General features: G+C 34.9%; 1 protein-coding gene across 9 annotated transcripts in view; it reads left to right on the top strand.

Moving 5' to 3' along the window:
- AGTPBP1 (ATP/GTP binding protein 1) overlaps window positions 1–27,764 on the top strand; it is a 57,391-nt gene that overhangs the window by 5,456 nt on the left and 24,171 nt on the right. For 7 of the 9 annotated variants that reach the window (XR_001873363.1, XM_017806121.1, XM_017806125.1 and 4 more), the window contains exons 2-19: window positions 2,224–2,355; window positions 3,373–3,442; window positions 9,612–9,742; window positions 10,257–10,324; window positions 10,708–10,771; window positions 11,144–11,290; window positions 11,552–11,683; window positions 13,498–13,591; window positions 14,984–15,021; window positions 16,545–16,753; window positions 17,205–17,382; window positions 18,833–18,930; window positions 19,833–19,949; window positions 20,561–21,273; window positions 24,746–24,829; window positions 25,406–25,492; window positions 25,582–25,730; window positions 27,145–27,232. Coding sequence is in view for 8 of the 9 variants with exons in the window: in XM_017806121.1 (XP_017661610.1) it covers window positions 3,411–3,442; window positions 9,612–9,742; window positions 10,257–10,324; window positions 10,708–10,771; window positions 11,144–11,290; window positions 11,552–11,683; window positions 13,498–13,591; window positions 14,984–15,021; window positions 16,545–16,753; window positions 17,205–17,382; window positions 18,833–18,930; window positions 19,833–19,949; window positions 20,561–21,273; window positions 24,746–24,829; window positions 25,406–25,492; window positions 25,582–25,730; window positions 27,145–27,232 (2,429 nt within the window). In the remaining variant the exon portion in view is untranslated. Of the gene's footprint in view, window positions 1–120; window positions 705–1,211; window positions 1,302–2,223; window positions 2,356–3,372; window positions 3,443–4,790; window positions 4,909–9,611; window positions 9,743–10,256; window positions 10,325–10,707; window positions 10,772–11,143; window positions 11,291–11,551; window positions 11,684–13,497; window positions 13,592–14,983; window positions 15,022–16,544; window positions 16,754–17,204; window positions 17,383–18,832; window positions 18,931–19,832; window positions 19,950–20,560; window positions 21,274–24,745; window positions 24,830–25,405; window positions 25,493–25,581; window positions 25,731–27,144; window positions 27,233–27,764 lie in introns of those variants that run through there. The other 2 variants (XM_017806122.1, XM_017806126.1) reach the window with 2 other exon arrangements.

The following is a 27,764-nucleotide window of genomic DNA, read 5'->3' as shown; positions in this document are numbered from 1 at the left end:
TTGCTGCTTATTCTAAATTTTGAACACAGACCTTATTCCTGCAAGTGTAGATTTACTTAGGTAAATAGTTCCTGCAAATAATTTACTGCTATGTTTAAAAATGTAAATCATAAGTAGTATTTTGGAATTAAGGTGGCCTACAGAATGAAGAGTACAGAAGTCTTTTTAGATGGTTTTGTTTAAACAGACTCACAAGTACCTTGAAAAAGAATGTTTTTGACCTATGAACAGCTTCTGAGACTAGGGTATGTGAAATGAAAGGTCAGTTTGCTTCTGGTTTAATCTGCACTGGACTGGGGGAACCCACTCACAGTAAAGAATTTCTTCCTCACATCTAACCTAAACAGTTTAAAGTTATTGCTTCTTGTCCTATCACTACATGCCCTTGTAAAAAGTCCCTTTCCAGCTCTTTTGGAGGCCCCCTCTAGGTACTGGAAAGCTACTATAAAGTCTCCCCAGAGCCTTTTCATCTTCAGGCTGAACAGTCCCAATTCGTGTAACTTGTCTTCATAGGAGAGTTGTTCCATCACCCCAGTCATTTTTATTGCCCTGCTCTGGACTTGCTTCAGGAAGTCCACATCCCAGTTATGTTGAGAGCCCCAGAACTTACATCAGTAAAATTTCCTCTGAATCCTGTTACAATGTCTGACCAGAATTATTACTGCCTTGAAGAGGCTGAGTGTCTGGGTGTTCATCTAATACAGGTATGTCAACTTAGTGTTCAGGGAGATGGTGTCCTTACAAGTCCTCTGTAGTCTAACAGGCACTCACAGCAATGCCCAACAGTCATGTCCAAATATGAGGTCTGAATGAAATGGTACAAGTTTGTTTCTTTAGCCATTATTTTGAGTAAAAGAAAATTGCTTTGTGATAGTGCTTGGCATTTTGTGCAGTAGTTTCGTGGTTAGAATATTCATCCAAGAAGTAGGAGACTGTGTTCCATGCTATTCTGTTGCGTTTTGGCAAATGTGAAAACTTTATATGAAAGGTAACTGTTGGAGGGGTTATACTCTTCCCTGTTGCATGAACCTTGCCAATGTCAAAATTTCATAGCATTGAAAAGGTGGATCAGTGAGAAGGTGAGTCAGTGGCTCAGTGACACCAAATTGACCTTGGAGTGAGGCAATTATGTGCTTTTCTGAAGAGAAAGGAAGAGGTGAAAATGATATATAATTTCTTGCAGTCCACTTAATTTGTTGTACCGTTGGTAGCACTATTACAGTGAATGCAGCTTTCTGATTTGGAACTTCACGCGTCTGGAGAAATTTCCCGTGAAGACGCTGCCTGTTTCCACTGTGTAGGTGAGAGGATTCACAGGCAATGTCAAAAGGCAGAGGGAGATTGCAGAGAATCGAGCATATACTAGCTTGGAATTTTAACTAGTCAACACTTCTTTCTTTCTTCTGCTCCCCTTCAACTTGAGGTGCTTTTATTCAGTTATTGTTGTTGTTCCTTTAAAAGCAGAACTGATATTAGTTTTTCCTCTGCTCGACTACCACTCTCAGGCAAGTGGTATTAAATTTAAAATGTATGTTTAAATTGAGACTCATTCACCTTGTGCCTTTACCTTTCTATCAATCCTTTATTCAAAATAAGGATAATATTAAAAGTTTTAAATTAGTAATTTTAAATTAGTAATTTTGCATTACCTGGTAAAATGTTAGAGAAACTTTTTTACTTTAGTATGCATAAATGTTTCACCACAACTTTCTGGATTGCTACTGTGTGCATGTCTATCTCTTTTCACTTTTTCCATGCTCCTTCTCCCTGGTGGTTGTTTTTTGGGGGTTTTGTTTTGTTTTGGTTTTTTTCAGATGTTCTTGTACTTTTTCTTATCTGCTTGACTTTTCCCTTTGACCTGGAGTATTAGTAAGCACTTTAGCACTTATTAAATACTTTCTGGTGAATTTAGACAAACAAATTACGATCTTGCAGTTCAAGATACTTCAGCTCAGTAGCTGGCTCCACTTGTACAGCAGTTCAGTACACTATAATATATAGACAGTCTTGGCACTGGCAGACCGTTCATCATCTCTATGACAGTGGGTCAACGCTGCAAGCAAAACAGACCTGGCTACTTGCATTCAAGAGTCTAATATTTTCCCCCCAGTAAGACTTGCAACCTGCAACCTGGTTCAGATACTCCAGACTTTATAATTCATGAAATTGTGTGTATTGTGGTGGGCACAGCTATTGTCTTGTAACTATTTGTTTTCTTTAAAGGATTTCGAGATACTTTACACTTGAAGGGTACTTGGAGAAACCTAGGACACCTGTTAACTTGACTCAAGCTGGAATTCTGGTGAAAAGCTAAGCATTTGCTTCCTGGCTGCTGGGAGAAGATTCTGCTTTCAGGTAAGTCTGGAAATAAGCTTGCTTCTTACTTCATTTTCTTTAGGCTTTTAGCAGTTGCGGCATGGAACTTAACAGTAATAAAAATCTGATTACTTTAGGTGCTGAACAACAAAGATTTTTGAGAGGTTTTACACATTTCTTTGGGGAGAAGGGGATGGGAGGCAGCTCTGTGTGTGTAATTGGCTGAATTTATTGACTGCATTTCCCAAAAGAAAAGTGCTTTATCATATTCATTCTCAGCACCCATATCTTTGAACATCCATTTTCCCCTTTGCTCTGTCTTCTATCTTTAAACTAACAACTGTGCTCTTGGAGGATACTATTTTTTGTCACAGTGGGAGTATTTGTCATTCATAGTAGATCTCAAATGGGTACTGAGGTTCAGTTAATGGTCCTGTAGACTGCAACCTTGGAGGCACCATTTGAGGAAGTGTTGTGCCCTGAGGACACTATGTCCTTAAATGGATAGGAAAATTGAGTTCTTAGCATGATATGGTTTCTGTCCAGGAAATATATTCAGGTCTTGCTTAAATAAGAACACCAAATACTCCATGTTTCTCACTGGACCTCTAGACTTAATTACTCTATAGATACATGAAATGGTAGTCAGAAATAAGTATGTTGTGGCATCTTATAACATTGTCAAGTAGTTTTAAAAAAGTGTGTTTACTGGCTTCAGCAAAAACTTTACTTGATAAAATTCCATCATGGACAGGAAAATAATGTCTATTAAATGACTTATACAAATTTCTGTTCTATTATAATCAGATTTTCTGAGCTTTGGTAAGACTGAATTATAATGCAGAATCATACTCCATACTTACAATGCAATAATTTATTTTAAAAGCTGGATCAAATAGTTTGAAGAGAGAAGAGCTTGTGACAGTGTGGAGAAATGCAATTAATGTGAATTAACTTCTTATCATTTCTAGTGTAGAGACATTCAGTATGGTGGTAGCATTTCATCATTAAAGAACAAAAGATGTTGACAATATGTAGTTGTTTAATATCTTCCAGGTTATCAGAAATGACAATTTGAAGAATCATCTTTCGATATGAACAAAGTAAAAACATCATCTGAAAAAAGGTAAATTTGCAAAAACTATAGTGACCTCTCAACATGAAGCTATTGGAGATCTGTGAAAAAACAGTCTTTATCTTAATAATAAGATAAATAAAATATATGAAGCTGAGACTAGCGTTGGAGAAACTTCCATTATTATGGGTCCATGGTAAGACTGTGTAAGTTGATGTCCTGAAACACTGAAGAAATCAATATTGGTAGCATGAAGTAGCTTAATTAATAAATAACTTGCAAAATTTAAATTTTCAGTTACTGTTAGATATGTTCAAATATAAAGTATACATTAAATTTAATTGAAAAATATATTAATAATTTCACTGCACATATTGGCGAAGCATAAAATGATCTCTGCGGAAGGAATTAAAGAACAAGTTTATAATACTGTGTAAGAAGCCATGATTTTGTCATAAGATGTATGTCATTCTGCAACAATCCTGCAATCCAACACATAGCTAGAACAAACAAGAGTGGAATTATAGAAGATGTCGAGTTGAAAAGTTGTGTTTATTACATGTTAACTTGTTTTAGCAAGCATTTGAAAAGTTTATGAGATTGTTTCTGGAAGGCTGCTAAGCATCAGGAAACTATTGAGAGGCTTTCAGTCTTTTTCTTAAAATAGCATAGGTTATACCATCTTGTTAAGTCAAACGATCTAATCAGATTAAAAAAATATGTACAGGAAGCAAAATACGGAATTTTGGCTTCAGTCTTAGTTCTCTGAAGTAATCATTATTTTCTGAGTGGGTGAATTTGCATGAAGAATCTGCTCTACTGTGCATTAGTTTTGTGTCTTGGAATCTATTTAAAATTTGACATTAAATTCTTGTGTGTAGTATCATCTTTGCTGGTGCTGATTAGAAGTAGAATGGCTCGATATCAGAGACTGGTTGTTCCTATTTGTGTGAGGGGTGGGTCAAAAGAAATAGTAAAGAAACAATTGCATTTTCTCCTTATAGTATATTAGCTCCTTAGGGATTATGATAAGGAAAGCAAACTCTTTGTTAGCAATGAGTATTCATGAAAACACTACAAATTATAATACATGAAATATACTATCATGAAGAATATTAGGTTTTTGCAGAGTGGCCACTTAAGTGCCATTTATTCTTCTTTAGTTATGGAGATAAAATAAATGTTTTATCTCTGCAATTCAAAACAGTTGTTCCCTAAATCTTCAATAAGTTATGGTGACTCTGTTTACAGAGATAGCTCTGAACTAATAAGAAGTATTAGCTCTCTAAAGATTATTTGGTAACTGTGGAAATGGTTGAGAAAAAAAAAAAGTTTGAATTTATTTGCATTGGAATAAAATCAGAACAAACTCATGAAAAGCCTGCCTATTTTAAAATAGGTTTTTAAAGGCTCACTGGAACATACCAAAATACAGAAGACCTGTTTACTGTGGGGGAAGAAGAAACTCCCTTATGCATCATTGTGCTGGCTGACTGCATACAGCAGTTTCAGAGGAAGTAGGTACAGTTGGGAAAGTGATTACATCCTTCATTTGACTATTATATTTTGTAAGGCTTCTTGCAAGATGAATAGCTGAAAACCATGCTAAGATAAGGGAATTTTTATAAGCTGCCTTGGCAGCCATTAGAGTTATCTTTCTCATTGTGAGTAGACAACCAGAAAACTATGATGATGTGTTCTAGCATTTGCATAGTGAAAGTGGCATACAGTGAGTAATGGAGAGTTGTGAGTCTAGCACTTCTTCATAATCAGAGTTAGAATGCTTAAACCTTTTGGGAGTGGAAGAAATGTCCCTGCAGTGAGGGATCTTTCTTTGAGAAAATGTTTTCTTGTTGAGGGAATTCTTTTTCAAATGTGAGCCCCTGAAGTCCTCTGTTCTCACTGTCTGAGCATGCATCCTCTGTATCCACTTGTAGCTTTCCTAACCAGAGAAGGAGGAAATCCACAAAGCTCTCTGGCTACCTCGAGTGATGCTGTAAGCTTTGGCAGCAGTTGAAATGATGGCAAGGGTGTTCAGTGCTTCCCTTCTGCAAGCTAAGTGGTGGTGTGAGGGGCATTTTGAGCTGCAGCATTTGAATGTGGGATGAAGAAAGAGTTTCCTGCCTATGGAGACATGAACTGTACAGGATCAAATAAAACTGGTAAACTTTTACCTCAAGACACTTAAAGAAAGTCTAAATCCATCCCAGAAGAATAATTATTGGTTGTTTTTGGACAGAATAAAGCACTGACTGGCTACTAGACTAGTGGTGGTTGATGGCTGTCAGAAGGAAACGGTGCACAGTTTATTTCTGCATGTGCTCTTTCTTTCTCTTTCTGCTTACAGCTAATGATTGGAAATATTCTGGGTTTTGACTAATGATCCGTAACACAAGGAAATTCTTGTTAAAATTGCAGACACCTTGAAGCTGGAAAGATCTGTAAAACTACTGCAGGACCAAATAATTTCAAAATACTCTTGTGAAATGCAGAAAATGGTTAAGAATATTTGATGGAAATATGTGCAAGATACTGTGCTTAAAGAGGTATATGACTGGAACAGGCAAAGGACAGTCACATTGGTAGTAAGAAGTGCCAGAAATATTAAGATTAAACTTCAGGGAGAAAAACTTTCAAATGAAGGGATACAAAGCCTTAGAATGAAATTGCCTTTGGTTATTGAATCATCATTTTTGTAGGTCGTTAAGGACTGGTTTGGCATATGTATGCCATGAAGAGCAGCTGTGGTCTTTATCGAACTCTGAAGAGAATAGTTTTTATGGTGTTATGGAGTTTCTTCTGATGCTTCTTAGTCAGAATTTTTTAATAACTAAAGATTATAGAGACTGTATGTAACTTGGTGATTACAGAGTGCTCTTGTGAGAAGGATTTAGAATGAGTGAGGTGAAAAATGCGACTTCTAATAACAAAAAGGGTTATTCATATTGTGGGAAAACTAGTTTTATCTTGTCTCCACTGCCCTCCTCATCAGTGATAAACTCAGGCACTCATGGCAGCTGGAGACCTGGATAGCCTGCATGTTGGTGTGTGAGATCTGTTTGGGTCATCACATTCCTTCTGACAGTGGCTTTTGACTGAGCTGGAATCCTAGTTAGTGCTCTTCTAGTTTGATGGTTGATGACTCCAGTGTATATTGGATACTCCAATCAGAATTCTTGTGACTGGTCTACACTGCCTGCATACTAATTTGACCCCAGGTTTCCCATGGCAGAGTCTCAGATGTCTCGTTCCCCAAAGCAATTTATTCATGCTGTAGCAGCACAGAAACAGCTCAAGCTGGTGCCTCCAAGGAGGGACCTTGAGCAAAGGAACCCCTGGGCTTTTATACCCTCACAATCTAAGCACAGGAAAGTCTTGGCTCTTCCTCCCGAGTCTTTGGCTCCTGCTGTGTCTGTCATTGTCAGGTCACCATGAAAGTCAGGACAGTCTTCAGAGTATTTGTGCGAGCTCTGATAAGACATAGCTCTGATAAGACAGTTTTTATTGTGCCATTCTGTTTTTTTGCTGTTAAAAATATTGGATTCCATGGTGCCTTTCTGTTTTGGAGAACTGTCTTCTAGATTTGGATCCTGAATGGTTTGTTGATCAAAACATATGTATTTGCATTCATGGCGGGGCTTAGCAAACGAAGATTTGGGAAGGCTCTATCCACATTTGTTACAGGCACATTGGTGACTTATGTATTTGCATTACAGATATGAGAAAGAGTCTCATTACAAATTAGGCTTTCATTTTGTTCTTAGGTCAAATGGGTTGTCACAGCAGTACTACTGATTCTACTCCTGTATATCTGGCTGGCTGCCATAATTCCTGTCCAACAGTCTTTTTAATTTACTGTGCAGACATTGAAAACTGTCACAGTTTTACAACCACTGTGTATATTAGTATAGAATATTAATAAATAAGAGTACAAATCTTAGTTTAAGATGAAAACTCAGTCATAACTAAGAGGATATCAAGACTTTAATGTATATTTCAGTGTTAGCTGATGCCAGTTTCAAGTATGCTTGATTGGGTATGGTGAAGACAGGAAGTTTATTTGGCTATATTTATATTGGAAGACTTCGTGCAGGACAAATAGCTGAAAACCATTCTAAAGATATCTCTGCAGCAATAAGTGCTTATTGCTCTTGATAGAAGCTCTGTCCCCAGGCGGAGATTGTAATTCTAAGTCTTAAAACTTAAATTGTTATACGACCCAGTAATGAGAATGACTTACTCTACCTAAACCTCTTAAAGCTTTTAGTAAGTATGGAGAAACTATGTTAGATGCCAACTTCCTATACATGGTAAATTGCTTACAGGCACCAGTGTTGCTTGAATTTTGCAGGCTGTAGTGGTCAAAAATGAGGTTTGCTTTGACATTCTAATGCCTACATGTGAGTTTTATCTTTGCAAAAACTTTTTTTCCCCATTTTTTAAAAAATCTTTATTATTTCTAAGGATCAGCTTTGCTTTCTTGGCTTGTTTTCAGCTTTCAAACTACATTTATTTCATGGTAAGACTAGGGATATACCACAATGGAAATTATACATATACACACACATACAGAAGTTGAAGCAGCAGTTCTCATACACACTGGCTTACGTGTTGTTTGGCGGGAGTCTTGCTTGTTTTGACTGTGGAGCTGGTGAAGATAACACCTTGTGTAGGTTTGTCAGTTTGTATACTAGATCAACAGAATTTATGGATTTCATTAAAATCTTGGGTTAATTTTGGAGCATTTCAAATGGATAAACGGAGGAGGAGAAATACACAAAAAAAGGTTACGCAAATAAAAATACCTTTATACTAAGCCTGCTTTTGGATGATGAGAAAGTATTGGAGTGATTATGCTTTACTTAAACAAGGAAATTAGTGTTTCAGCACCCAAGACAGATTTATTTTATATTAAAGAAATATTCTGAAATCAAAGTCTAGCAAATAACTGAGAAGGTGATATGCTTACTTCACAATATAAAATGGCTTTGATTTAAGTCTATAGTTAATATAACCATTTTTTATTCCTGTTGTTAGCAGCTTGTATCATCTGTAGTCTGAAATAGATTTTGGCTATGTTTCTCATTTACATGTCAATATGGAAAAGTGAAAGTGGTAAAAGGAGTTTCCTCAGCAGCTCTTAACATCAATTTGCTTTCTCGGCAGTATAATCTTTGGCCTTGGCTACCTTACTCCCTTGATTTTAACGATTTAGTAGAGTTAACTGTAAGTGTGAAACCTTTACACCAATGTAAAATACAAATCAAGGAGTAATAATTCCTCATTGTTTTAAACAAAACTGACAGAATTTATAAAGCAACGTTGTAGATTTCAATTTTATTGTAGGGAGTCAGAACAATGTCAGTGTAAAATGAATTATTGTTGATTATTGTGGGACCCTAATGTTACAGAAGTGAAAATTCAATGTAGTTAATTCTTGGAAGTCATAATTTCCTGTAGTTAACTGCATGACTGTAATTAAAATGTCAAACATTTGTCTAAAGATTACTTTCATGTAGGAATGTGAATCTCTAAACTATTCTGAATAATTGTTATGATGTTAAACTAGAGAGCAAATAAACAGTTTCTAGGCTGACTCTGTTTAGAATACTATAAATATTTACAGTAATTCTTTCTTTGTAATTACCTGCCTATATGAATGACTGGTTTGAAATTGTGCCTTCTATTAAAATACATTTTCAAGGCAATTTTTTTGTTGGCAGGCCACAATACCCTTGTGTTCAAAATGAATCCAAACCCTGATGATAACTTTGGAAATGTTCCAAAGGTTTCTCGTTCAAAATGGTGTTCTTTTTCTTCGGCTGGTGGGTGCTAGTTTGATCATTTCATGAATGACAGTCTTTTCTCCCACTTCAAAATGCCAGCCTGTGAGACAGTCTTTGGGATTGTTTGTAGCCAGTTTTTCCTTGAGTGGCAGGTTTGATACAGTATCCTGTCACTTAATGCGAATTATTAAATATAAGTTACTCTAAGTGACATAGATAAACAACATCTGTACCTATATCTGCATTTTACTTGGTGCAACTGATTTCTCTGTTCACAGTTGCTCTTGGAGATGCTGTTACATATAATTAGTCTGCTGCAATAAAACATGAAGGTGAATTAGCCACTGCCATTACTCTGAGATGGAGTTTCTGTTGTTAGTAGTTTTCTTTCTCTGATCTAGACAAAAAAAAAATGTAAAAAATCCTTCTTGTAGCGTTTCTGCCAATTCTCGGACTATGTCCCTGCTGTCACAGTTGGAGAAGATCAATTTGGACTCTGTATTAGGAGAATCAGACAATGCCAGATATGTTACCTCTAAGATCCTTCATCTGGTTCAGAGTCAAGGTAATTATCTAAGTTTTGTAGTTTTAGTAGTTTCCCTTTTGAGCCTTCCTTATTGTGTATCTTCCTTGCTGGACTTGAATTTTTGTTTTTGTTTAGTGAACTTGACTGTCCATCTGGTTTTTTCGCTGTTGACAGCATCTGTTTAAGTCCACGTTTAATGCTATCTGGTATAGTGTTGGTTACGCTAAGTTAATTTTTTATTGTCAAACAGCTGTACTTTAAGTAATAATTCACTTGATATATGTATGTGCGTGCATATGTATATCTATGAGAAGTAGAAGTTTCTGGAAGAGAGCTTTCTTACTGATTTTTTTTCTTTACGGTCTTTTTTTTCTAGGACATGACAAGATTGTTCAACAAGTGAAAAAAAAAAGAGTTTTAGAATTGGTTAAGTTTTTAATTTAGTTTTATATAGTTTTTAATAGGTTTTATTATTTACAGTGTAGATATTCTGATCATTCTGATCATGTATTCTATTTCTGCAAGCTAGTATTAGTCTTTTTCTCACTGACAGAAAAAACCAGGAAGGAGATGACTTCTAAGGGCTCCACTGGAATAGAAGTTATCCTGGCAACCCTAGAGGTAAAATCTTTTAATCTCTGTGGTTATGGGTGCACAGTGAGTTTTGCATTTTATCATTGGGCTTTTTATTATGAAATATGTTGTGTTATCCTTTGGAGTCTCCAAAACTTGTGGTGTTGGTCTGTAATGATTAGATACTGTCTTTAAGTAACCTACTTATGAATTTCTTGTCACCTATCAGTTCTAATTGTTGTGTCATACTACAAAGTAGATTTTATTTGCTTCTGTGGTTAATTCAAGTGCATAGTGGGATGTTTAGCTGGGTGGTTATACATCCTAAGTTCTACTTGATTTGATGGTGGCAGTTTCTCCTAGCTTTAAGTATCTAAACCATTGTAATAGACTGCTATGTTAGGCAAACATCGCTGTCTTTTTTGTTGCAGAATACAAAAGATCCTCAAACTATTCTAAATATATTGAATATTCTCATTGAGGTAATCTCAGTTGGTAAGTTTTCCTTAAGGAGTCATATATGATTATATTTGTACATTATTCTTCAGGCATTTTTTTGTTTGTTTTGGTTGGTTATTTTTTATTGGTTTTTTTGTGAGGCTTTTTATTATTATTGTTTTGGTTTTTTGTTTGTTGGCATTTGCTAAGGTGGACTGATATGCAGAATTAAAAGAACATAAAGACTGAAGTCACCTTGCAAATAATCCTACACAAATAATAAGTTTAAATCCAGCATGTTCTTGCATAGTGCAGTCTCATATGAATAAAATATTAAAATATTGCTGTTCTAAAGACTTATGATAACTGTAGCTTAGATATTTCATTGTTCTTTGGCTTTAGAGATATCAGCTCAATTTTAATTTCTAGGTGGCGGTCGGAGAGCAAGTGTCTTAGTTACCAAAGGAGGGACACAGATCTTACTACAGCTGCTTTTGACTGCCAGCAAAGACTCTCCACCAAATGAAGAATTAATGGTGCTTCTTCATACTCTTCTTGCAAAAATTGGTCCAAAAGGTGATATTATGGCATAATACATTGAAGTTTTATAATTGAAACTTAAAAAAAAATTTCTGCCTATTGTGTAAGCATCTATGTATTCAGAATTGATAGAGGAGAGCAAAAGGAGGAGTGAGATGGGGGAGAAGAGTGGTGCAAAGTAGATATGCAGAGCTGACATCTACTTCTATGACTAGAGGAAATTCAGCCATTTAACTTCTATTTTTTAATAATAATTTCAAAATTAGTGTGATTGATCTTGTATTTCTTTGACATCAGACAAAAAGATTGGCATGAAAGCAAGAATAAATGGTGTCTTAAACATACCATTGAATTTAGTGAAGCAGAATTTGCAGAACCACAGGCTAATATTACCATGTCTTCAAGTATTAAGAGTTTACTCAACCAACTGTAAGTATTGCAGATAATTATTTTATTCTTTATGTAATATAAAGTTTTTTACCTAGATAAGGTTAAAATACCAGATTTGGATGTTTGTTTAAAATACTTTCTTTCTGAGAACTTGCTTTTTATATCCTAAAATTGCTTAAACTCTGGAAGAAGCTGGTTTTTTTTTTAACCAATCTTATGGAATGTGTGGAATTTTGAGCTATCTAATTTGCATAAATGCTGATGTGTGAAGATGTAAACCGGAAATGCTAACATTGTGCTTGCGAAAGCACTTAGAATTAAATAATTATTCTCTTTATTATTCATGCTCATGTTTTTTTATTTTTGTTTCTTTATTTTGTGTCTTTATTGCTAATTTAACACTTGGTTCACACAGGAAATATTATATTTCTTAATTTAACCTTTTCCTTAATCCTTGTATACAAGTGCTCTACTATTAGGGTAATATTCTTCCACAAGAGCCTAGTTGTTCAGACAGGCAGTAGGAAGTTGATCAAAATAGTGTGATTCTTGCTGTATTTCTACTGTTGGTTAGATGCTCTTAAGTTTTTCATTTGAGCTCAAAATGGTCATTAAACATCTTAAATAAGTGCAAGAAATTGAAAACATAGCCATGTTTGCCCCAGAGAACTGATTTGATGATCTGTGAGATTATGTTTTCAGGACATTCTCATGAGCAGATATAATTCATAAAGCCTTAATACTTTCAAAATGTGGCAGCTTTATTTCTGTTGAGCTGACTGATAATGAGGTAAAGTGCTTCCAAATTGAGGAGTCTAATACAGATAGTTACATTAGTTAACATTGCTTAGCTGAAAACTTGCTTCATCCTGAAAATGGCATATTAACTGAGTATCCAATTTGGCTTCTGCTAAGATCAGTTCTGTCTTTCTGTATTTCCCACTCCTTAGAAACAGAAAAAGTAGTAGTTCATAACATTCTGGTGCGTAGAACTGTTTAAAGTTTGAGTACAGTTACTATTAGAATAAGTCCTAACTTTTCTTAGGTTCTGGTGTAATGTTTCTGCTAATGATGATGAAATTGCAACTGAGGTTCACATACTAAAGTCTACACTAAGTAACAGCATTTGTTATGTTGAAGTCTTAGCTGCTGTCTTCCTGCTTTGTCATGAGCACATATTGCTAAACTCAGTCAGGAATTGAATTTCTGTGCCTGTTTCAGCAGTTTCTATTTTCAGTGGCTGTTGGACTTTAGCCAGGTATACTTTCAGTGCATATTTCTTGAACTTAATAAGTCTTAGCATAATTTCTTTTCATTTTCTCCCTTTCAGATGGGTTAATTTTATACTATTTTTTTCTGAGAACATATGTTCATAACATGTAGTTCAGGAAAGCTTATACCAATTGGCATTTTTAAATTTTATAGCAGACTCTTGGCTTTCAAACCCTGGTGAATGTACCTGTGTATCCTAATACTAAATTATAGTAGCAAGTCATAGAACTTATTAGACTTGAAATTTTAGAAAGCCTGTTGTTTTGATAAACTGAATTAAGAAAATTCTTTTTTTAATGCATTTTAATAACAAAGAAAGCAGAAGCATGTGTTGGAAGTAGTACATGATTTTATTTGTATAGTAGTAATTACGTTTTTTTTCTTTTTCAAGTTCTATCAAGATTGGATTGTCATGCTGATTATGTGTAGTGTGTCTGCCTGTCATTGTATGTCTTAAAGCACAAGCATTTTTTGTACTTCAAAATTAACTTGTGTCAATTTTAGTTTGAGTATACTGATTTTTTTTTCTTTTGCCGTTCTTATTACATTATCTTAAAATGGATTGCTTTTAACTCTTCCAGCTGTAAATGCAGTATCTTTGGGAAAGAATGGAGTAGTAGAACTGATGTTTAAGATCATTGGCCCTTTTAGTAAAAAGAACACTAGCCTTATGAAGTAAGTAAGGTCTCTTTAATATAGTGTATGGTAAAACCTTGTATATGTTTCAAAACTTACTTGTAAATTAAAAATAGTATTAGGGAAATCAAACAATTAATATTTGAATAATAAATATTAATAAAGTGAAAGGAGATGGGAAGTTTAATTTTACCCAGTAGAGTAACACAAAATATTGGAATGTCTGTTTGAAGTTATGGTAAAATAATATAAGTATTATTTTTCTGTCTCTAATGTTCCTGAATGGAAACTGTACAATAATTATCCCCAAATCACGACAAACAGATCAAGACAGTCCCATCATTTTTCAGTTTGTTTAATTGGCTTCTGCATCAGCTTTGTGCTTTTGGTGTGACACTATCCCTTTTATTTGGTAATAAAATTTTCTTTCTGTTTTATTTCAAATCAGTTATAGACTCTCAGAGCAAGAACATAAAATATAGAGTAGGAAGTCCCCGCAATATTTGTCTAGTGGGCCACTGTGCTGTTGTGTTTAAAAAAACATAAAATTCACTGCGTAGCTGAAAGTGATGACTTTAGATTCCCATCCCCATGGTGGTAGATAGGTTTTATGGGTTTTTTTGATTGTTTGGGGTTCTTTTTGGGGTTTGTTTTGGGTTTTTTTCGGTGAATTTAGGGTAAAAATTAGCTAAGTGGATCTAACTGAAGATAGCCTTTCTTTATACACTCCACCTTTTTGAAGTACCTACCTGTGGCAGACTAAAAAAAATAAGCCCTGCTCCTTTAAGCCCCAGCCTAAAATTAGACATAGGAACTTACTATTCTATGATGTGAGTAATCATGATATCCGTGTTTATGATGTAAGATCATATACATGAAGTCTGTCTTCACGAAGAGGAGAAAAATAAGTCTATATGTTTTCTAGTTGTACATTTGAGTTAATTGAAAAAATTTCTTTGTGTACAAGAAAACTCTCACACCGACCATCATGTATGGTAGTACAGATTGATGGGTGTTGCTTCTCAATATATTAATACACCACCAGTACTGACCTACAGTTCTTGAAAATGTCCTTTGTGGAAATACTTGTTCTGTTGCTAACAAAAACATGAATTTCAGAACTGTCACAACCACTGAGTGTCGGTCATAAACATTACATAGTCACGGTGTTTTTGCAAAAGCTGGAAGTTTGGATAGCCATTGCATTGATATTTTTTAAGTTTTACCATCAGACTTCAGATACAGCAGATTTATGTGATCTCTTAGTAAAATCAAATCTTAAAAGTGAAGTCTGTGATACAATGCAACCAGGAAAAGATGAGGCTAGACTTTATATGTCTGTTAGCAGTAAATATCTTTTCTAGTTTTATAGTATTGTAGATTAAGCTTACTGGTTGGTTGCTGTTTTGACTTTTCTTGTTATATTGACAGGGTTGCTTTAGACACACTTGCTGCATTGCTAAAATCAAGTAAGTGTTTGACTACAAGAAACTGTTTGTCTACTTGAGCTATATATATGTGTGTGTGTATAGACAGAGTAAAACTAACATTAAGTCTGTGGCCTAAACAAAATCAAGGTGAGGAAAGCTAGAAATAAGGTACAGTTTTATCTGCGGTCTGTGGTGCTTTATTTATGTTGTATATAGCTATATGTTTAATAATTGGTTAGTGTTTCTTCAGTTATGCAGCAGAAGGGCTTCACTGCTTCTGCAAAACTGATCTGGATCTGAGGTAGAGGAATAGCCTTTTACATTCACTCATCTTAGCCCTTCAGTAATAGAGGTCTATAACTTAACTCCTGTGCATCTTTTACATATATATATATATATATATATATATGAAAATATCTGTGGATGACAGGGGAAAATGTAGGTATTCTTCAGTAATTCTTCTGAGTAATTAGGACTTGGGTCCTAATGACAAGTCTGTCAGTGATGCTCATGAAGTGGAATTAAGGGTAACAAAACAATAGTCTGTTTCCAGGCATGGGCTGTCTCATCCAGCAGCAAGCAACAAATGTTGTCTCTGTAGATGTTGAACCAGGATTGTAGCTAGAAGGGAATTAAAAACTCATTTTCTCCAAACAGTTGTGTTAAAGCTGCAGCATTCCTAGTACTTCCAGTGGAGTTGGATAAGAACTGAGGTGTGACTAGATTTGCAGAAAACCATTTCAGACAAATGACAGGAAATTTTGGTATTGATTGTCACAGTTTACTCATGTTTGTTCAGTGTGATACCTTGGTCTTCTGATTTGTGTATTTAAAAATTTTGCAAATTCTCCTAGGGAAATTTAGGGAAGGAAATGATTCTATATCATTGTCAGTGTTCTATTCTGTAAATTGGCAGTTAAATTTTAATATTGGGGAGAGAAATGAAGTGTTGAAAAGGTCTTTAAAGCAGGAGATCTTGTGCATTTATTTAGGGATTTCTCCTTAGGGGTTTTGACATTGTTTTGACTTCTTACACTTTATGTAAGTAAATCTCTTCATAAAAACACTAATCTATGATGTGTATAGTGCAGTTGTCATACTGATTATCCAGTATTTGGGGTAGAGGTATTATAAGTTTATCAAATTTGAGTGATAGTTGCTGCAAAACTGTATGGATTGCAAGTGAAAAGAAGTTTGTTTCAAATATTTTGTCTACAAAGTGTGTGTGGATAGACATAGATATGCTCTGTAGAATTTTTTTTTTTTAAATTTGCGGATGACATCATCTTACCATTACCTTTAAGTGTAATGCACACTGTTCTTCTGGTAAACCATGAAAATTACATGTGGTATTATTCTAAGAATGAAGTTTAGACTACTGGTCTCAATTGTTCAGTCATTTCTGTTTAGGTTGATGTAAAACTCTGCTAAGTGTGGCTAAAACACTACTTAAAATGAAACAACTCTCTTGCATAAAAAGAATAATTTAAACATTGATTTGAAAGTAATACTGAAGTAATTTGGTCAATTTTTAATTTTCTTTCCTAACTTTTTTTGCAAAGAAACAAATGCCAGGAGAGCAGTAGACAGAGGATATGTGCAAGTGCTTTTAACGATTTATGTTGATTGGCACCGTCATGATAGTCGTCACAGATACATGCTGATACGTAAAGGAGTTTTGCAGTGCATTAAAAGTGTTACAAACATCAAACTGGGAAGAAAAGCATTCATTGATGCCAATGGGATGAAAATTCTTTACAACACTTCACAAGTAAGTTTATTGTGTTTGGTTTTTCTTAAGTTGGTGTTTTTGCCTCTTTAGCTTTAAAAAGATCCTGACCTCAAGTTCGTCATATTTCTTTTATGAGATTCGTGGTCAGTCCTGATTGTGGAAGTAAGCATTATTTTCTGTACCAGCCTGAAATAGAGTGAAAGAGTACACAATTAAATTAATATTTGCTATTATTTTGCTGTGACTATCTCTGGAAGGCGTGGTTGAACTAAATTTAAAAAAAGATGAGGTAAAAATACCTTTTAATTTTGAAGTTTAGATTTTTAAAAAGATGTGAATATGAGTTGGTAGAAGTTTTTCTGGCCTTCAAAGGAGACATTAGCAAATTTTTTTGTAAACAAAATACAGATTTCTAGAATTTATTAATAGTGTAACAAATGTAGTTTGACTGTTAGTTTGATAAATACTTTTTGTTATTCTCTGTTAATAGGAGTGCCTTGCAGTAAGAACTCTTGATCCTCTTGTCAACACATCCAGCCTAATAATGAGAAAATGTTTTCCTAAAAATCGTCTTCCTTTACCAACTATTAAAAGTGCTTTCCATTTCCAACTCCCAATTATTCCTGCCAGCGGTCCTGTGGCTCAGCTGTACAGTTTGCCTCCTGGTGGTATGGTAGTTTTGTTATACTTTGTCTTTGAGTTTGTCTATTGCTGCTTTGTGTAAAGTGGAATCAATTGCAGTTATTTGTGTTTTCACCTAAAACTTGGACTCTGATGCTCTTCTTAACTAGGAAAGGGTCTGTGACTGTTAGTGTGGAGCACTAGTTTCTAATTGTAGGTTTTAAGTGATGAAAACTTTGTCCACACCTGTGGTTATAAAATAAAAAAGAAAACAGGAACTAAAAGGTGATGTTCATCAAAGTCTGAAGTGTAAAGAATAGGCTGTATACAAACTTAAATGGTCTCTCCTTTTAACTCACTTATATACATTCTGCTGTGTGAAATGTGATGTAGTGTACATCCTGCTTTACAGAAGCATGTATTCCTTTCTTTCTGTTATCCTGATAACTCAGGGTGTGCTGAATTTAGATTAGCATGTGCCACTTGAAGCATTGGCGTTTTTAAATTATTGTGGTTTTTCCTTCATTTGCATGATGAAAAAGTAAAGCTGCTTTCTTGGACTGTTGCAGTCTCTTAGGAAACACTTGTCTGCAAAGCATTTGTATGCTGCTTTGTAGGAAATGGATTCAGCCCATTGTGAGCATCTTTCATTATTTTCAGAGAATTAATGTTTAATGCATATTCAGATATGGTGAAACAGCTTTGGACCTGGGTAGGCAAATAATAAAGTTGCTGTCAAAAAGTTACTCTAAAACGAAGAGGCAAAGTCAGACTTATTAATATCTTCTTATTCACAGTATCTCCTAAAACAAAGTGTCATCATGGTCTGAAAGAAGTAAGGTATCCTACTGGAGTTTAAGTGGGTCAGACTCAAACTCCAGGAGTAAGGAGTATATGTTTTGTCTTCACATATAAAATAGATCTAGAAGTGTGTTTCAAAATTCACAGAAAATAAATCTCCACTTAATACAGTATGTTTGGTACTCTATAATACCTATTTAGAAACTTCCTAGTCTGGTGAAGTGAACTACTGATATGTTTTTTCAAACGGTTTTGTTATCTTCTATAAAAAGAAGAGAAAAACCTAAGGAAATAGAATACATAGGATTTGCTTTAAAAGAAAAAACTTCTGTGTTAAAAGACATGTAGAATGTGGGGTGGGTAGAGATCTGTGTTTTTTAAAAGTGCAATCTTCTGTGGTCAGTATTGTAAAAGCAATACATGTAGTTATTCTGAATACACTAGAAAGTCAGTATAATTTGTAAACTTCTGAGTGAGCCTTTTATTGACAATCAGCAGATTTCCTGCATGGGAAACCCTTTATGAGAAAACATAATGAAAACATAACAAACAGGACTAGTTAATGAGTTGGTTTTCAAATTTTTTTTCATGTGGTAAGTGAAAAAGAAAATAAACCCAGAACACAGAAGTTCTTCTTTGAACTTGTATATTGGATTAAATGTATAATCTGCCTTACCAAACTTTTTTGTATTGTAGTGGATGATGTAGTGGATGAAAGTGATGATAATGATGATGCTGAAACAGAATCTGAAATTGAAACTGAAAATGATGATGATAAAGACCAACATTTTAAGGTCGGTAGAGACAAAATTAATCAAAAAAGCTCCTGAAACTTAAAGGAAGCAGGTGCTGCTTGGAAATATCAGCCTTTCTTGTTCAGATGGCTTCAAGATTTTTATCAAAATCTGTTTACTTCACAATGTGTCTGGAGTACAGTGGAACAGAACTGCAAACTCTTTTGGCAGTGTTCTGTTCCCCACTTGTATTTCTCTCAGCCCACTTTTCCTACATAAGCTGCTCAGTATGTAGGAGCTGCTCTGACTTTTTTGATCATTCTGGACTGGGATTGAGTAAATCAGTGTTTCAGCAAGGTAGTAAGTTCAGGCAACTGTAGAGGCACAGATAGATCTTTCACTGTTGTACCACTTTGGGAAGTTATTATCCTGCTCTCCACCTGCCACTTGGAACACGGATGGATATTTGGTCAGAACTGCCTTATTCAGTATTTTTATATTACAGGTATTTAGGAGTTAATTGAATTGTCTGTCCATAGACTGGAAAGACAACTTTTATTCAAGGATCTGATGAGCCTTGATGAAAGGAGTGTCTTCTACGGAAGCAGCATTGCTTTGTCACTGCAATCAGTTGAAGTCTCCACATTCCAAGTTGCAATAGTCAAAATATGCACAGATCTCATGTAAAGTGTAGTCTGATATCTGTATATAATAAATTTGTGTAAAAGCAAGAAAATTGAGATGTTTTAGTATTTCTGTTGAAATAGAAACTTAGGCATACTAATAAAACCGAGTTGCTTAAATCTTCATGATGAAAGCTGCAGTTCAGTTAATTTTCAAATAGGGGTATTCAGCTTTTAAAGCATGGCTGTGTCAGGCATAAGAAGCGAATGTTTCAGATTAATGTTTTAGAAGTGTATTTATTCTGGATGCAAGATTAATTTGTTCTGATGATCTTTCAGAATGATGATATTGAGACTGATATTAATAAACTGAAACCTAGACAGGAATTGGGAAGACCCATAGAAGAATTGAAAATGTATGAGCAGTTTTTCCCAGAACTTTCAGAAAACTTTCAGGTAAAGTATATGATTCTCAGGACATTTCTTGTTACATCAGGTTGACTCTGGAATACACTTTGAAGTTCTTTTTTTGATGGATAGTTCCTCTAGCCAAGAAACATGGGTCTGCAGTTCTAGTTCTACATATGAGAGTGATATATACTAAGTAACTTAGTTAAATGTTATGGTTACTTCAATCTGACTGAGAAGGGAACTGTGGGCAGATGTAAACAAAACTGTTTTCTGATGTCTAATTATTGGACATGGCAGAAATAAAATAGTAAGAAAGGACATGAGATTTCTGAGAGAGCTTCATTGTATTAGGTATTTCCTTTATGCTGTGCATCTACTTAAAATCAGTGGTTAAATATTTGGATCAATTCCATTGCCTTGATACTTTGTTATTGATGAACTACTTATTTACGGCTTTAAAGCTTTCATCTTGTAAAAGATGAACCTTAATTGCTATGATAGCTTATAACATAATAACTGTTATCTTTTAAATTACATTTCTTTTGGATTATTCAAAAACTTACCTCAGGAACAGGGAAAGAGAAATGTTTCTAATGTAAATGGAACTTAGGAACTGTTAAAATTTTTTTAAATTATTTTTTCACCTTTTTTTTAAGGAATGGGACTTAGTTTCCAAGGAACCAAAGCCTTTTGTACCTGATGCAAATCTGAGTGGACCTATTGTTGTTCCTACAGCCAGCGAGGAGCACTCTGCTGAAGCAAACCAGTCAACGAAAGGGGTTGCTTTGAAGGAAAGCAATCCTTTTTTGAGAGAGGAATATAATAGAAGGCCAGTCTTTCTGGAACTACCAAAGAAAGATGGTATGAAAGACAGTAGTTCACATCACCAAAATGATCAAAGAAACATGCTTCCATCATGCCAGTGCCTAAGCCAAGAAATTGTAACAGGCTTAGACAGAATCAGTCTGCAGAACAGTGCAAAAAATGATCAGTATTATGGTCCAGGGTGTGTAGTAAAGAAGGAAAGCATAGCTAACCTTACCACACTTGCTTGTGGTAAGCCTTGTGAACATGTTTCACCCTGTGGAAGTAGCCTATTTGAAGGATCATCTGTCCAGCTGGGAAAACTCTGCTGCACTGGAGTGGATTCAGAGGAGGAGGAGGATTCCAGATCTAGTTCATCAGGGGAACAAGTCATGCTTGAGGTTTCCGATGTATCATCAGTTCATGACTGTGATCTTTATATTGAAATGGTAAAAAGCACAAAATCTATTCCGGAATATTCAGAAGTGGCCTATCCAGATTATTTTGGCCATATTCCACCCCCCTTTAAGGAACCTATTCTGGAGAGGCCATATGGGGTGCAGAGGTGAGTTACCATACTGATTTTTGTTGTTGTTATTGTTCCCTTGAGGAACAGTTTTTAGGATGAGATTAACTAGATAATCTCCAGAGATCCTTTCCAACCCTGACTATTTGTGATTTTGTGGTTACCAGGCCATGTTACACAGTTTACTTTGGCATGTAAAACTGTTTTCAGTGAAAAGCAGTTTGAAGGTAGGTGAACAGGTATTGATCAGTGCAGAGCCATAGAGAAGAACACAGTCTGATCTGTAATTGCTAATTCTGTAATTCAGTTTCTAAATACTAAGTTTAATTTATACCTTCTCTTTCTACCTTCCCACCATCTCCCATCTAAATTTTGTGGTTTGCAAAATAACATACCAATCCACAGAAAAACACCACCAAATAAACAAAAAAATCCCCAACTGAATGCTCTCGAGGTCTTAGCAAAGCTAGGACAGTTTGAAGATGCTTCAGCTTTTCTCTCTGCTGTGCTAAAAAGCTATCTTTCAGGAAAATGTAGTGGAAAAAGTTAAAAAATTAATACTCTGAAGTATTTGGTTTTGGTGTTTGTAGTATAACAGAATTTAGAGGTAACAAGTGCTGAGAATGCAGTTTGTGTTAGGTCCTGCAGAATGGCACACAATAAACACAGAAGGAAAAATAGAGCAAACCAACAGAAAACAATACATCAACACACCCATTTATTTCTTCTCTGAGATGATGAGAAGTGATGAAGACTAATGAGACTCTTAAGATAATTTGCAGAGTTGGTATGAAGGGTTGGCTCATACATAGTAGGTTACTGTAGACAAGTGCGGATGTTAGCAGAACATACAATAGTAGCTATGAGACCTTACCACCTGCCTAATTATGAGGTTGAATGCCTTTGGCTTTATATTTGTAACTATAACCAACTTAATGAGATTCTTCATATTTCCATTTAGATTTTAAAATGATTAAGAGATTACGTGTGTTTAGGTGGTATAATTAAAATCCTTTAGCTGTTTCATACCTGTTGTAAAACAGTGATCTTGCCAGTGAAATGAACAAGTGCTGAAAACTAATGACATAATGAATATACCGTTCAGTGTTGAAGGAAGAGAATCTTCCCTTTAAGTTCTTTATTAGATAGTCAGTTAGTTTAGAAGAGGGATAGTCTTTAGTCAGGAATCACCCAAGAACTGCATTGTAAGAAAATCTTGCAAATCCTCAAGTATGTTTTTGTACTAATTATTCTGAAATTTCCTGAATAAAACTGAGTGAAGTCAGATACAATTTGTCATTCCAGTGCTTGTTCTTAGATATAAAGAACTGTAATAACGAACCTTGTGTGCTTATACGTAAAGCTGATTTGTAGAACATAATTTCAGGGTATATTTTAACTTTAAAATATTTTGGTTTTGTTATATTTCGTATGTTGAAAATAACTTCTTTAAGTCTTGTGTGAAACAAGAATGAAATATCAGATAGTACTGCTAACCTTGAATCAAAAATCCTACATCACATTTTTAAAATACACTGTTTTAAGAATTCAGTTTTCTACAAATGAGTCAAGTCTTGTTACTTCAACATAACAAACTTCTGAGAAGGGAACCTGTTTAAAAAGGGCTTAATCTTCTTAGGAATTCATATTTTTTAGGAAAGTGGTAAAAATGAGTTTGATAGGGGAATGTAAAAACTTTAAAGCCTTCTACAAAGCTGTGTCCAAGCTCTTTTGACATTCAGTGGGATTTATGTTCTCCTTAATGCAAGCAGTTAGTTACTGCTAATCAGCTAAGTCTTCTTTAGAAAACCAATGGTTGCTTTAATCCATCCATGTAATTTAAGAAAACATTGGTGAGTCTAAGGTGTGATTGAGTAGGTTTTCTTCATACTTTTGTTAGAGCAATGTGGTGCGGGGTTTGGGGTTTTTTCTTTAGTCTTGCAGTTTACCAAGAGATGAAATGTTTTTTAATTAGTGTTTTGGAGTACTTTTTCTTTTAAGTTCAGTAGCATGTAATTATCACCAAATGTCTCACCAGGTTATTATTGTTTGGAAAAATGAAATTGAGAATAACTGAAGTGTTTTATGTTACTCTGTTTTAGAGAAGAAAATTATGATATAGTTCAATACCGTATAAATTTGTGTTTAAATTCCTACTTTTTTTATTCCATTCCTTAAAAATTTAGGTTGTTTTTTTTTTTCTGTACACTTTTGTATTTTCTAATCATCAGGATCCACAAAGGACTAGTCTATAAGAACACAGCTCATATCAACAGTGTTGGTTCCAGATTTTTTTTTCTTTAATTATCTTGATATAGCTTATCTTGATTTTCTTGGAACCTGAAAATGTCTACTACTCCTTTTCCTTTTAGTGTGCATCTTGAATACTGTTTCTTCTTCCTTTCTTATACATTGGTCATTATAATGGTATTTGAATGCCATTATTATTTATATAGTATTTATTAAGTATTTTCATCGATGGAGGTTTGTCTTGGCAAAACTCCTGTGTTGATAGGAAGTGTTATGACCTTTTAGAGCTGAGGCATGCTGAGGTCTGAAGAGTTCTGTAAGATCAAGTGCAAGATGAAAAATTTGTGGTTCTGTCCTGAGCTGAACCTGTTCAGATAGATTGTGATGAGTCAACCTCATCACAATTTTGTCAGTACATTGGACTTGTGAATTGTTTTCTTTTCCAGTTAGTTTAAATTTAAAAAGAGGTGCTAGAGTTGTGCACTTACCTTCTCTTTCTCATTTGTTAACAGTATTTATTTTAATTAAATTGCGAATTTCCAGCATGAATACTTTACTGCTCTGTTTTTGTATTCTTCGTTGTTAATCTGCCTCCTTTTCTTCTTATTGCAGGTGCTGTGCAAGCTTTTCCACACAGCTCTGCCACTATATTTCATTCTTGAACTGCAACACATTCTTACTTTTCCAAACCAGGACCTAGATACTGCCAGTTGTGCAATGGTTTTATGATCTGGATAAGCATACACCTGACATTTGGCTGACATCACCAAATTAATTTTTATTTGTTACCTAGTCGCTAAATGAACCTAGATCTCCAGAGGTGAAAAGCTAGTTCACTAACACGCTCACTGTATGACCTACTCTCTAAAGCTCCTTAATTTTGCTTATGGTAGGACTCATATAAGTTACTAATGTTATCAAGTGTTGTCCTGGATTAAAGCATTAACATAAGTAACGTTTGAGTTATTCCTGCTTCTATTATAAAGTATGAAACTGCATTTTTTTCCATAAGATAAAACCCAGTGGGTTGTCTGCATGAAAACTGAGTTCCCTCACATATAAATATTGGATTCAGTCAGCTGTGAATGCAGGTGTTTAAACTTAAGTACACATAAGTGAGGGTGAGGCTGAGATCTCTCTGAACTATACCACTATCTTCATGTCAACTTTGTTAGTTTTCATTCCTTTATGAGTTAATTCCTCTTTTGTAATTGAGAACACTATGTGAAAGTTTAAACGAGAACTTTACCTTTTATTTTAGGACAAAAATCTCTCAAGATATTGAAAGGCTGATTTATCAAAATGACATTATAGACAGAGTTGTGTATGACCTTGATAATTTGAGGTAAGTGTTTACCTTTCTGAAAAGAATATTTGACTCATACTCTAAGTCTATTCTGTGTGTATGGCCAGTCTTTGCGAGCGAAGATTTGGAAAAGGTCTTTACCCTTCGAAACTGCACAGTGGATTTTTTAGGTGAGACCCAGCGTGCGCTGAACTGAGCCCACCCTTTAATCCTGAGGTTCATCTGCCGGGGCCGAGCGAGCTNCTCAGGACGTAGGTTTGTTTAGAGTGACCTTCTCTTAGATGGATTGCCTTACAGGGCTGACGAGCTCCATCTGCCCGGAGGGGTTCCCTGACTGGGAATCAAACCTGGGCCACAGTGGTGAGAGTGCTGCATCCTAACCACTAGACTACCAGGGGTCCCCAAGTCTATTCTACTTACTCTGTAATATGATTTGCAATATTTAAAGCAGATTTCATTGAAAGTTTTATCTGATGTAACAGTGTTTCTGCTATCCAGGCTGTATTTAGAGGAAGATTCAAAGTAGTTTCTGAACTGCCAAATGAGGACTGAAAGAAATCAATTTGTTTTAGTTAAGTTTGTTTTATTCATTTTGGACTCATTTTCTACTCATAGTTGTTCCATACCAGAGGAGGCAGATGTTTTGAAGTTTAATTCCAAATTTGAATCTGGAAACCTGCGCAAAGTTATTCAGATCAGAAAGTAAGATATTTCAGCTCTTCTTTTCATACTTTAGGCCTTTTATTTCTGCTTCTTAAAAAAAAGATTGATTTGTTTTTGTTGATCTTCAGAAATGAGTATGATCTAATTCTGAACTCGGATATAAATAGCAATCATTATCATCAGTGGTTTTACTTTGAAGTCAGTGGAATGAAAACTGGCATTGGTTATCGATTTAACATCATCAACTGTGAAAAGTCAAACAGTCAGTTTAACTACGGTAAGATACATTTCCCATACTTTGAGAAAAAATACTTAAAAAAATATCTATACTAGACATCTCAGCTGTTTCCTTCCCTTCTCCACAGGATCAGTAGTATTCATGTTGTCAGTTTACATGCTTTATTTTAATACTATTTTAATAGAAGATGTTTTGACAGCTTCAGTTAAAAACTAAAAATGTATCTTAAACCACGAGCTGTCAGTTTTTAAAGTGAAGTTTTGTTGTAAGTGAGGCCAAATTGGAAGAAATTTACTGGTGCAATTAAAAGTGATCTAAGACCATTGGGTGGGGTGGACAGCACCAAAGCCTGTTGATTGACAGAGATCAGGAAGAATGACATCATAAGTCTATTTCTGCATAGAGGTATATTTTCAGATGTGAAAATAAGCAGAGATATTCTAAAACAGTTTTGCCTTTGAATTGCTGGGCTTCCTAAATGATCCTTGAAGTCTTTAGCAAGTCTGAAGCATGTACCTCATTCAAAAGTACTGGCTTAGTGAATATGCCTTTCTTCCACTTCTCTGGGACTGTCTATGTGATGTGTGTTGTTCAGCTTAAAACCGTTTGTTTCATGAAGTTTCTTTTTTTTCTTGCTATATATTCTGAAATCTGTCCTTAAAGAAGGAAGAAGAGAAATTCCTTCTCCCCCCCCAAATTCAACTCTTTGTACAGAGTAATATTATATTCTTCTTTGTCATACACATAACATTCACATTGATCAAGTCACAGAATACCAAGTAGTTTAACCAGTAATAAGACGCTTCTAAATTATTTACTAATCCTCATCAGTTGTCTTAAATCTTTCATGTTGCATATACTTACTTGATAGTTACTTTTGGTTTTTTTAAGTACGTTGACTAAATCAGTCTATGTGGTTGGCTAATTACTCAACCAGTAAATGATGTTCAATTACTATGTGTTATTTTCTGCTTTAACTTCACATTAAGTATTCAAATTTAGTATACTATCCAAAAATACATAATTTAAAGAGTTAACTGTTAAAAAAGTTGTCCTGAAATTTAGTTGTTTTTCAATTATTTATGTGAATGGATAATAGTATAATTTTTTATATTCTCTTTGAAGCCTTTTTATTGCGTGAGTTGGATGGAGTGGGACCCAGGATTTTTTGTAGATTACTGTTTATGCTAACCTCATCTTTCATTTAAACATTTCATTTTGGTCTTCCATGGATCTGGTTCTTTTCTTTAATTGTTATTTTCTGAAAATCAGGAATCTTTTGTCACCTGGTTGAAAGAGCATACAATACCCAGGCGTTCATGAAAATATACTGTGATAGTGAATAGGTATAGGTAATTTGTAGACTTGTATGTACGTGTTGATGTGGTCCATTAGTGCTAAGATCTTTCTGTTTAATGTTAAGCATTAAAGTGAGATGCACGTTTTCTTTCAGGTATGCAGCCCCTCATGTATTCTGTTCAAGAAGCACTAAATTCTCAACCATGTTGGACTCGTGTTGGGACAGATATTTGTTACTATAAGTAAGTATGTGAATCAAACATATAGCAAATCTTAACTGAAGTTTAGCAGGAGGTACAATTTATGAGGAGAAACATTTGTTTCTGCATTTGATAATTGCGTTATTCTGTTGTGAACAGAGTTTTCTTCCCAAGTTACTAAGGAGAATAATAGAAGTGATAGAAATATACAGGGTCTTATTTTGCAAGCACACTGCTAATATTTAAGCTCTTCATATTTTATACTTTTCTCTGAAGCTGCACACTGTTTCAGAGAAGCTTTTAAGGGACTGTGTATATGCATGCTTACTTGAAATCTTCTTACTGACTTTGGCTAATACTGACCACATGGTCCTTTTGATGAGCCTCCTGTAATCTATGGTGCAATCAGTGTAGAGCAATCCTGGAACACAGGATGACATGGTACAGCATATCCATATGCAATCCTTCTAGGTTGATAGCTGTTTGCTTACTTTTTTTTGTTTGGTTTTGTTTGTTTTATTGCGTTGCTTGTTTTTGTTTGCTCACCTTTTTCCAGTGTGGATGAATGTGTGTA

Source organism: Lepidothrix coronata, unplaced genomic scaffold (assembly GCF_001604755.1).
Source record: "Lepidothrix coronata isolate B3197 unplaced genomic scaffold, Lepidothrix_coronata-1.0 Scaffold14, whole genome shotgun sequence".
In the NCBI taxonomy this organism is placed as follows: Eukaryota; Metazoa; Chordata; class Aves; order Passeriformes; family Pipridae; genus Lepidothrix; species Lepidothrix coronata.
This window is presented reverse-complemented; position numbering and strand designations above follow the sequence as displayed.